The sequence below is a fragment of the Melanostigma gelatinosum genome (assembly GCF_949748355.1).
Source record: "Melanostigma gelatinosum genome assembly, chromosome: 17".
Classification (NCBI taxonomy): domain Eukaryota; kingdom Metazoa; phylum Chordata; class Actinopteri; order Perciformes; family Zoarcidae; genus Melanostigma; species Melanostigma gelatinosum.
In genome coordinates, this window is record NC_136650.1 from 11,344,302 (window position 1) to 11,355,477 (window position 11,176).

The window sequence follows — 11,176 nt, forward strand, 5'->3', positions numbered from 1 at the left end:
CTGAATTCACATATTTCTTGTCCTATAATATGGCCACTCTAAAGCTTAGAACAAATTTTCTTTTTTCCAAGCACCACACAACAATGTTTGGCTGCAGCAAAAAGCAGAACATTCATTTATGAGGCATTGTCTTAATGCTCAGATCCATAATTATGTGACAAAGATGTACACGAGACTGGGGGGTTGCAAATACAGATCATCAAAGGATCTCTCTTTATGTGAACCATTGCTAAATGTACCACTAGGGGGCAGAAAAAGCCAAATATATATTTCTGTGCAGGTTGTCCAGGGTCTATAACACTGCTTGAAGGTTAATTGTAACTGCAGAACAATTGCCCAGTTAGTCAAAGTGCTATCAGTAATCACATAATAACTCCAAAATGCAACAATTCATATTGTACAAGTCATATGAACGTGTCAACAGACATCATTACTTTTAACTTGGAAACAAGAATACTAGGTAGTAAACCGACTGTCAGCCTGTAAAAATGACTAACAGATCAGCTCATCAAAAAACGCGTGACTTGCTAAAAAAAACACACGTTTAAATTGCCAGCAGAGTGCTGGGGGAAAAAGGTGTGATGCCACCCTCAGATCTCCGCACATGTTGTTGTGTTGAACGATGCAACACTATATAACATGTGAGAAGAGAGACAGAGAGAGAGAGACTGCAGTAGGACTGATGTAGCTAATATTTGCAACAATGTTTGCAGAAAGGTGTGTTTCTCAATGTAAAATATGAAAGAAAGCATGTCCACTAAAGGAGTTCAAAAGTGAATTTAAATCGATTTCTGATCAACTTTGCAAAAATGTTATGCTTGTATTTCAAAGAGTTCCGAAATAATTTTACATCAAAATAATTGGATTTGTATTAAAAACTTGTGGTCTGCTTGGAAACTCCACCTCGTCTAATATTCAAGGAGCGCATCAGGGAGAAAACCATCTCTGTGTTTACCTTCATGTTTTTAAGGTGGTCATTTTATCCCGACACGGTATGGAGCTGGGGAATACTGTATAGTCTGACTGCTGGTGATGACAGCAGCTCCTCAGAGCACTGAGAGATGGAGGCTGACTCCTCCTGAACTCCTCTGGGAGCGTACATGCTCGAGAGTGAAAACAGTGTACAAAGGTGAAATCACAGTAATTTGCCGGGGCCTGTGGCTTCCAAGAGCTCAAATACAGTGGATGGTATTATAAAAGGCTCAGAATAATAGTGATTGTGTGGAAAGAAGCAAAAGAAAATCAAGTATTGTAACTCACCGTTTCTTCAGTCTGGAGGGCTTGTCATTGTGATAGCTCCATTTTCACAATTATGTTGTTAAAAAAAATGTAAGATTTCATTTGGAAGTGGGTTTTTTCTGAAATTGTCACTGGATAAACTGTTGACACAGACAGATCATTCAAAAGAGCAGAGTACATCTTCAAAACCTTCTGTTGCTCAGAAATAAATCCAGATGAAACCTGCAATGTGAGAGAAATAGACAGACATGTCATAACAAGATAGCTTCATCCTCCCATTCTGAAACATTCAACTCCTGAAGAAGCGTGTTGCTGCAGAATCGGTTTCCCTGTTGCTTCGCTGCCCTCATGGCAACAACAACCTGGCTCTGGTGCTTGGTGCATGCTGGGGGATTATATACACTAGCTCCTGGGCTGCATCCAAAACGCTGCACTGGATGACAGGAGGCAAGCACACAGGTCAGCCAAATGCAGAGATTTAGGCGCAAACACCAGATGGGAATGAATTTGAGCCACTCAGAAATAAAGGAATGTCTTCTCTGCTCTCTGGTCGGCCATTTCAAAGTTTGATGAAGACACATCAACTGTCCTGGAGAGTAGTGTTGGGTTAAGATGCCCGCATCTTGTTAGTATTTAGATCTTTAAAACACTGCAAACACTCAATCATAACGACACTTTTGGTGCAAACTAAGCTCTAACAATGTTCAGTCACAGCTTAAGCTACTGAGACTAAATATTTCCTGAATCAAATGTGCCATTGGGAACAAGTTGCAGTATCCTACCTCATTGTAAACATTCAAGAAAACGTCATCTCAACGCTGACCGTGGCACAAAAGGACGAGGTGGGTTTTGTAGCACGCAATAGTGAATGGTGTATAACCCTCAATACTGATGTTTCGTTGTATAATATTGTTTCATGAACGCAAACATGGCAACTCACCCAACTCCTAACTTTGGGGGTGTTCACATCAGACTCTCAGCTCTGCTTGTTCAGTCTGAAACTAAAAATGTCCTATTAAAAGTAAATAAGACAACATATAAAAGAAACACAAGGCAATGTATAAAAAAATGGATTTCAAAAAGGTAACATTAACTTGAGGCCAAAAATAAGCGAAAATGTTTTGCATCCTAAATGAGTGAGGTGAACTTAAACAGTTAAGGATGTAATAGGTACGGGTTACAGTCGTCTTAGTATGATTGCTTTAAAAGACTTCATGTGTTGTGTGTAAGTATACAAACTGAAAACAGGGAGGCAGAGAAATATGGATACAAGGAGCTATGATATGACGTACATTGAGTCTGTGAATGTGTGTCTGCCGGTCTGACATGAAATCTAAAAAATATTTAAATCAGATTAAACCCTGATGTGGACTCGCAGAAGATGCTGGTTACTGGACAAAGTATCAAGATCATTTTAAACCACACAGGGTGAGATAATGTAGTTAGATTTCACTACAACTCTCTAACAACGTCCAACAATCGTGATATTTCCAAATATTCACTGTAAATGAGTACAATCCGTGTCAATATATATATATCCTTGTGTTTTTCAGTTGTCCCATTTGTCGTGATCCCATTATCTTATAATAACATATTAGCTGACTCAATTCATATAATAATAATAAGAATATTTGACAAGTTTCAATAAAAAGTGGTGTGCAGTAACATGCATTTAAATATGCCAGATCTGATTTCAGGTCTCCAAAATATTTGAATAATTGACTGTGAGCCTCATGAACAACAGGAGTTAATTCATTTGGGTAACATGTTATTGTTGTAATTTCTGATCTTGCTAATTTTCCTTCAATGTTGTCTACTTTTGTTTTTACTTGCTTGTCTGTCTGTCCTACTTTATCTTGTTGCGTAAAGCACTGTGGGCTGCATGATTGTATGAAAGGTGCTCTATGAATAAAGTTGAGTTGTTGATTTGTTTACTTCGTGAACACTCACTCCCAATTCAATGACAGTTTTAAAAAAAGAGATTAAAACAAGCAATGAGATTGGCCTGCCTCTCTGCTCAGCTGCAGGACTATGGTGTGTGTGTGCGTGTGTGTGTGTGTGTGTGTGTGTGTGTGTGTGTGTGTGCGTGTGCGTGTGCGTGTGTGTGTGGACACAAAAGGTGCTTGATCACCACAGAAGAAGAGCTGCTGCTGAGTCAGGCACTTACCATCTGGTACCTCGGGGAACCTGCGGTCATCAGCGAATCTCTGCCCAACCCCGGAAGAGAAAATCAGTGATGAACGCCAGTTACAGCCTCGGCCAAATCGAAGCTCCTAATTGCATAATATCCCCTTGCATATTTATCATTATTTATTTCCGTCATTGCTGCTCCCTGTAGCGGTGACTGCTGTGATGTCTCTTTTTTATTCGATAGGGTGTAGTGGAGAGATGACTGAAAAGGAGGGGAGGGAGAAATGGGGGATCCTCAGCCAGGGACATTGCAAATTACAAGGTCAGCATCTTAATTATTTACATATTGTAAATAATAACATGAAATAATATGATTTTGCAAGAACTGGCATGTTACAGGACTGCAGCAATTTGCATACAAAAATGAAATATGATCTGATATTAATAAATGTCATTTTGTATATTTTGTTGTTGTTTATTTGGTTGCTGCAATGTCAGTGTACATATGAAGCACTGGGAAAAAGGTGTGTTTCTTTTCCTCAGAAAGTTCAAACTACCTGCAGCTCTAATGATGAACTCTGTTAGAATGTGTATCATTAGCAGTACAACTGGATTTTAGTTTCTTTCTTTTGCCCTCAGTCCATGTTGTCAAACATAATTCAGCTCAGTCTTAAAGTGATTAAATATGAAATGGTGATGGATGGTCTTTTTAAACATTTCTTACACACTTAAACTATCACGAAATAATGCCAAATAATTTCTTCTTCCATCCACAGATTTGTTTTTCAAATGTTTTTCTCTCCAAGGAGTTTCATGTACATGTATTTCTGTCACCTCACTGGAGCGGTCTTTGGGGCCACGACAGCGTGTTATAAATTAGATTCACATGACAAGCCACAGAGCAGATGCGCTGAAAAACAGGGTTAAAAAAAACAACAACAATGTCGTGCGTGTGAGGAAACTATACTTCCTCTTTTATGTGTGACAGTTCTCTGGTTCGATGAAATCGGTTGCACTTTCTTGCCGGGACGAAATAACCCCGTTGATTATTCTGCAACAAGGTAAATGCTGTTCTTAGTTATGCAATTACACTTTGACTGATAGCCTGACTACAGATCAGAAGCTGTATGGTGTGTGTTTAAATGGTGCGGGTAAATAGACCATAAGAGGTTTCAACTTTTCCTCTTTGAGGTGAAGAAATCTTTAAAACAGTCTGCAATGCTAGAAAACAGCCTGCTGCATTTCCTGCTTTCACATCAAAGTTACAGGCCTCACTTTGCTCTCAATCATGACTGTGCTATATCTTGATTGCAGTTTATTATGTCGTTCAAGTTTAGACGAACACTGTGCACATAACAACAATTCAAATAGTTTTTAGTTCAGGTTCATGTGTATATGTGCATATTTTCTACTACAGAAATATATCAGACAGAAGATGATCAGCTTGTCCATACTGCTCCGGGGTATTATTTGCAAGAATTGGGCCTAATTAGAGCTCAACTCAACATTTGTTTCTTAATTATTTAATTCATCATGTATAGAATTAGCTACCACTGAGGACACTGAGGCCTTGTTCTCAGTTTTTTGTGGGATTCATCAATATTCTACATTTGAAAACAAACACTTGGTGGATATTTTATAGGCTGATGCCAGGATATATTTTTTAGTATATAAACGTTTCATATATATTTGAATTTGACCAAATAAAGCTACTACTAGATTCAGTATTTTCGAGGCCAGTGTGCAAATGGCTTTAAAAACACAGTTTAGACATTTAGTCATGCTGTGGGAAAAAACATTCACAGTAATTCAACAATGAATTAAAATAAACAAATAATGCAACGCAAAGTGGAGACTATGTGTCTTGACAAACTGTTGAAAGTGTGGGAGACTCATTACCTCAGTTTTTCCCTGATCGTGTAGTCCGTAAAATGTTGTGAAATCCTGGGAAATGCTCATCACAGTCTCCCAGAACTCAAGGGTCATATTGCTTGTTTTGTCCAACCAACAGTCAAAAGGTCAAAGATATTTAGTTTAATATGACAAACGATAAGAATACTTTTTTAGGCGACTTGTCGTGTCAGCTAAGAATCGCATAAGGATCATATCTGCGCATGTAATCTGACTAGATTCGTCATTTCCTCTGCAGGATGCACGTTTCGTGTGCTGTGTTGCTTTTAGCCGTCCAGGTCCTCGGCAACTCTCCGGTTGTCTTAAACAAAGTTTGGGAAGAGTGGCAAATCAAACATCGCAAGGTTTATGATAATCAGGTAGGATTGTGAGAACCGAATTTCTCCGTCTCCATCATCATATACACACACACACACACACACACACCTACACACACACACACACACACACACATATATCATCAGATCATCAGATCATTCAGTCAGAGTTTTTGTTTCAGACTGAGATCGTTTTCAGGAGAGCAGTGTGGGAGAAGAACATGCAGTTGGTGTTGAGACACAACCAGCAGGCCTCAGCAAGCAAACACAGCTTCACAATGGGACTCAATCATCTGTCTGACATGGTAGGAATACGTTGGTGATTTCAGTCTCCTGCTCTATAAGAGCAGGTTGTGGAAACTGTCTAGTGTTGGATTCCTAACGAGAAGTTTTAAATCTTAGCCTGAATGTAATTCATCAGTATTATTTAAACTGCAAAGGGTTGTATCAAAGCATGAGTGAAGGTTTAGACATACAGATCATTTGCTTATTGAGATAAATCCAAAGCTAATAACCCCAAAAAATGTAGATGTTCATTTAGATACTTATTTGCTTGCATCATATTCATTACAAATAACTAATTATGACTAATAATAACCCAGGAAGGTGTTTCTACTGTTGCTTGGCTGTGGGTTGCAGTGGGTGTGAACTTAATAATTCATGAAAGAAAACAAGGAATACATATTTACCTGGTTAGAAGATTTTCAGTCACCAAGCTAATCTTGACTCACATCTGTTGGTGGAAAACGTCAAACAATATGTTACTTGTTACTTTGCTGTGTGTTATTTATTTATGTTTTGAGTGCTCATTGAGACTTATTTAGTTTGTTTCTTTCTTGTTTAGTTTTTGGCTTTTTTCTTTTTGTTTGTTGCTTTCTTCTTGTTATTTTTTCGTCATTTGTTTGTTGCTTTTCATCAGTGTGTTTGTTGTCGGTTTTGTTTGCTTGTATTTGTTTCTTTCTTTGGTTGTTGTTAATTTAGTTTCTTTATTTCTTTCTTGTTTCCATTTGAATTCGTTTTTTATTCAACTCTTTCCTTCGGTCCTTCTTTGCATACTTGCGTCCTCCTGACTTCCATCCTTACCTCCTTTTTTCCTTTACTTACATCAACTATGATCATCAACTATGATCAACCCAACAAAGTGGATAACTGTCTGATAACATGGATTGCTGTTTGTACAGTAATCAGAGTCTTATTTTACAGAACCGTAAGTTTGTTGGCTGGCTGCTAAATTAAGCACTGACGAGTGAAGGGTATCTGTATATGGAGGTATATCCATCCGCCTCCTTTATTGTCAATATAATCACCTATCAGCCAAAAGGCCTTTGAAGTACATATTGTGTCACAGAACTGGCTCCTCTCCCTCCTAGGATCTGTGTAGACATATGCTTGACATTATAATCTTCAGTGCATTCGCTCATTGACCTCTGATAATGCAAAACAGGTCACCAACACTTAAATCTGCCGTTAAACAGCCCTCTCTTTGGCTTAAATGAAACCCTGACCTATAGAGCAGCTCTAATCGTCCCTATCTGATTAATCCAATCCAGTATGGCCGGTCCAATCTGGACAATTTTAAAGTAGAGCACATCTGGGAAGGCGAATAAAGTTGGATGAAACTATCTAATGTGTAACTGGTGCAAAGGTTGTGTCTTGTTGTCAGTTCTAGTGTTCAAAGAAACACAAACTTTTGAAGCAAACAAGAAACAATTAAATGATGATTCTGAAAAAAATATATATCATGTCATAATATTTAACTTTACATTACATTTAACTTTAATTTTTGTAATTACAAAGAGTATGGACTGCAAGGAAATTAGTGTACTTTAGTAAATTATAAAGTACAGTAGAACAGGAACTGGTGCAAAACACCAGTGTTAATGAAGGTTTAGTGAGTCAAAAGCTCTCAAAACAGAGAAGGGTATTAATGGGGCTGAGTTAGAAGATATTGTAAGAAGGAGGGTTTTTCTTCTTCTGAAGACGACAGGAAGAGGACAGCTGTGGCGGGTGTGACGTGTTGTCTCGGACACACTTGTGCTTTTGGATTCCTGTCAGAGATCCAAAAGGACAGCGAGTTATAGTTGCTTTGGAAACAAATGGGAGGACAGCTAAAGTCAAATCTGACACCAACACTGCAGGACTGTCAGTAAATACGGGGAATAAGTGAGAAGCTGGACCTGGTGTGACGTTATAACGAGTAAAATAAAAATGATGTTGTTTGTGGTCTATATTCAGTTCTCTTTCTCCTAAAAGCAGAAGTTCAAACTTAACAATAGGAACTTGCGGTTCATTTCATGGTTGCTTGCTGGTGGACACCATGTGCGAAATAAAAACTTAAATACTTAAGTTTAATTCCCCAAATAGGGCCATAGTCTAGTGGAATCTGCTGTAACAATATTAAATGTGTTAAAAGTGATCAAGAGCACTGCTGTGAAGACGTATCAAAGCTTTGACATTGTAAGATTTGCATTTCTTATATTTATCTTCTTTTCTATTAAGACAGCTGAGGAAGTCAACGAGAAGCTAAACGGCCTGAAGCTGGAGGAGCATAGTCATTTCAGAAATGTTACTTTTAAGGATGGGAGTGGCTTATTGACACCTCAGAGTGTAGACTGGAGGAAGAACGGCCTCGTCAGTCCAGTCCAAAACCAGGTAAGCCATGATTTGAGATCAGCTGTTTTTAAATGAAGGAAATGAAAACACTCTGTGAAGAACCTGTGGTAATAAACATCATTCCTCTTTTTCAAGGGGTTGTGCGGGTCCTGCTGGGCCTTCAGCTCTTTAGGAGCTCTTGAGGGACAGATGACGAAGCGGACAGGTGTCCTCGTCCCCCTGAGTCCACAGAATCTGGTGGACTGCAGCAGCAACGATGGGAATCACGGCTGCAGAGGCGGATACATCTCTAAATCCTTCAGCTACATCATCCGCAACCGAGGCGTAGACTCAGAGAGCTTTTACCCCTACGAACACCAGGTCGTCCTGCTGTAACAGCATCGTTATTGAATCAGCTATTATCGAAAAGATTGACCTAACGTACAAATGTGCAACTGCTGATGCTGCTTTTTGTTTGTTTGTCTGTTTTCTTGATTCTTTCTTTCATTTCTTCGTCTTTCAAGATTTTAGTTTGGATGTTCAGTATAGTTTAGAATGTCTGATAGACAATTTTAAGACAAAGCATCATGCCATGCGTGATTTCCTAAATCCTTATGAAGTTCATTGTATGTAATAATGAAACATAAATTATTATTATATTTTAGACCTGGAATTGTGTTTTGACAGACGTGGCAAATACTGAGAAACACAGCTCTGTTTCTAGCTGAAGTGATGTGAGAATATTAATTCATACATACATATTCATATTTACACTGTATATATGCAGTGTGATTGCATGAATGATGTACATAATATACTGTATAACATTATGATTCTGTGAATATTCAACTATATAACAAGCAGGATACATAACTTCTATGAAAAATAAAATAATATTAACCAATTTGTTTAGTGATACATAATATATGTTGTGATTTTCTATTTGTAGGACGGTAAATGTCGGTATTCGGTCAAGGGAAAGGCCGGCTACTGCTCTGATTTACACATCCTCCCACGAGGAGACGAGAAGACCCTGCAGGCTGTGGTGGCATCAGTGGGGCCGGTCGCTGTGGCCGTGAACGCCATGCTGCAATCTTTTCATCTCTACAGAGGAGGTGAGGCTTCTGCATTTGAGCATTCAATGCAAGCAGACTGATGAGTGATGAGTTAGTTACTGTAGCTCTGAACCCTGAGTCCGAGTCACACCCGAGAGAACGGAAAACGTTGGTTGTGGTGCATGAAATCAGTTGCATTACATATATCTGTGTGAATTTAATGGGTAACATGACATTATGTTTTATACTTTGGTTGCCAAAAACAAGTCAGGCTTTGCAGTCATTTTCTGTTCCATTTATTTTAACATTCAAAAAAAATATGATTTGCAAAAGATACGACTATATTTGTCTTTTAACAGTTCATTTTCAGTTTTGTTATGTGTTAACTGTATTTTGTCTAATAGACAGAAAGCTGTCAAAGTGATCAACAAGGTAAGAAGAGGAGGGATTTACAGCATGAAGTCTCAGTTAAATTAGTTTAGTTGATAGTAGAGCCACTAAATAATGTGATGAAATGGTCCCCATTCCCAAAATCCTAAATTTAGATAACGTCTACACACAAGGGATGAACGATGTTACCAGTAATACTGTGGGGGTTTCTTCACCGCCAAAGAAGATATCAGCAGTATTTATACTGTCAGGTGATTCATAAAATATTTTTGTATTGTTTTACCTGTATTTTTCAACTACTGATAACCTTATGGATCTTCCAGGTTTATACAACGTACCAAACTGCAACCCAAAGCTCATAAATCATGCTGTCCTGGTTGTGGGCTACGGCACAGACGGAGGACAAGACTTCTGGCTCGTGAAAAACAGGTGAATTGGTCTTTTCTGGGCACAAAGTAAAATGTGTTTACCTCACATGTGTAAAGAAGTGTTTGACCGATGTTCAATATTAAAGGCAAGTGCTTTTGTGATTTCAGTTGGGGCACTGCGTGGGGAGAAAAGGGCTTCATTCGAATTGCCCGAAACAAGAATAATCTCTGTGGCATTGCCAGCTTTGCAGTCTACCCTACGCTGTGAAAAAGTGACCCGTCACCTGAATCATCTTGGTAGAATTAAGGTTCTAATTAAGGTTCTTCTTTAGTATCAGAAACCTGATGATTGTTGAGACCAGTCCTTCATGTTGCCCTCAAAGTGTTTTGCTAAATTACTGTATCTCCTTTAGTAGCCTCTCTCAATGATGTTTTGATTTTTTTGTTTTATAGAATACTTAATACATTTTTGAGTTTCCCTCACTTCAATTAGATCTCGTCTTTTATTTGTCCTTCTGTTTTATCGATGTGTTTATTTAAATGTCAGCCTTAACATTTACCAGTTGGATTTGCTTTCAGTGTGTTCAATATTGTACGATTGAATAAAGTTATTAAATATAATCATAGGTGAGAAGTCACCAGCCTGTGTCTAATTGAGCTTCTCTCCTTTGGTATTCCTCCTAAATCCTCACTAGCTTCTCCAAGGAGAACAGTCATTTATTGAGCTTAGTCATAAAGATATTCAGACACTTTGTACTCACATGTGTTGTTGTTTTGGTCACATTGCAAACTAAACAGAAAAATATATACATTATTTTATTTAAATTAGCTAATCAATCTAGTGAAAGTATTGATAGCGAGGAGGGAGAGCAACAACATTAGGCATACATATGCTTTGTGTTGTGTAACAGCTTTTACCAGTACTTAGCACCAGCAGCACCAGCAGCAGTGACAGTATAACTAAAGGTAAACAATCACGTTTTTGTGTCGCTTGTCCCCGGAAAAGTAGATTTTCTCGTGCTGCGTATTCTTCTCCTCGCTAAATCGTAATGGGCTCATTACTGCCCCCCTGAGGCCAGAGGACGAAACACACATATTTCTCAGATATTTCCCCCAGGAGTTGGTGAAGACCAATATCAGAGCAAATAAAAGAGTGAATAGTGGACTTACATTT

At 38.4% G+C, this 11,176-nt stretch overlaps 1 protein-coding gene across 1 annotated transcript; it reads left to right on the forward strand.

Moving 5' to 3' along the window:
• Positions 1-4,365: 4,365 nt before the first annotated feature.
• Positions 4,366-10,525, forward strand: ctss1 (cathepsin S, ortholog 1). Its single transcript, XM_079287539.1, has 8 exons — positions 4,366-4,430; positions 5,519-5,639; positions 5,780-5,902; positions 8,097-8,249; positions 8,346-8,570; positions 9,139-9,304; positions 9,958-10,063; positions 10,171-10,525. The coding sequence occupies exons 2-8, from the start codon at positions 5,520-5,522 to the stop codon at positions 10,268-10,270; spliced, it is 993 nt and encodes a 330-aa protein (XP_079143665.1). The 5' UTR covers positions 4,366-4,430; position 5,519; the 3' UTR covers positions 10,271-10,525.
• Positions 10,526-11,176: the final 651 nt, after the last annotated feature.

Coding starts and splice junctions, on each gene's coding strand:
- ctss1 (XM_079287539.1), top strand. CDS start 5,520: ATGCACGTTTCGTGTGCTGTGTTGCTTTTAGCCGTCCAGGTCCTCGGC. Junction 8,250..8,345: donor TCAGTCCAGTCCAAAACCAG/GTAAGCCATGAT, acceptor CTCTTTTTCAAG/GGGTTGTGCGGGTCCTGCTG. Junction 9,305..9,957: donor TTTTCATCTCTACAGAGGAG/GTGAGGCTTCTG, acceptor TGGATCTTCCAG/GTTTATACAACGTACCAAAC.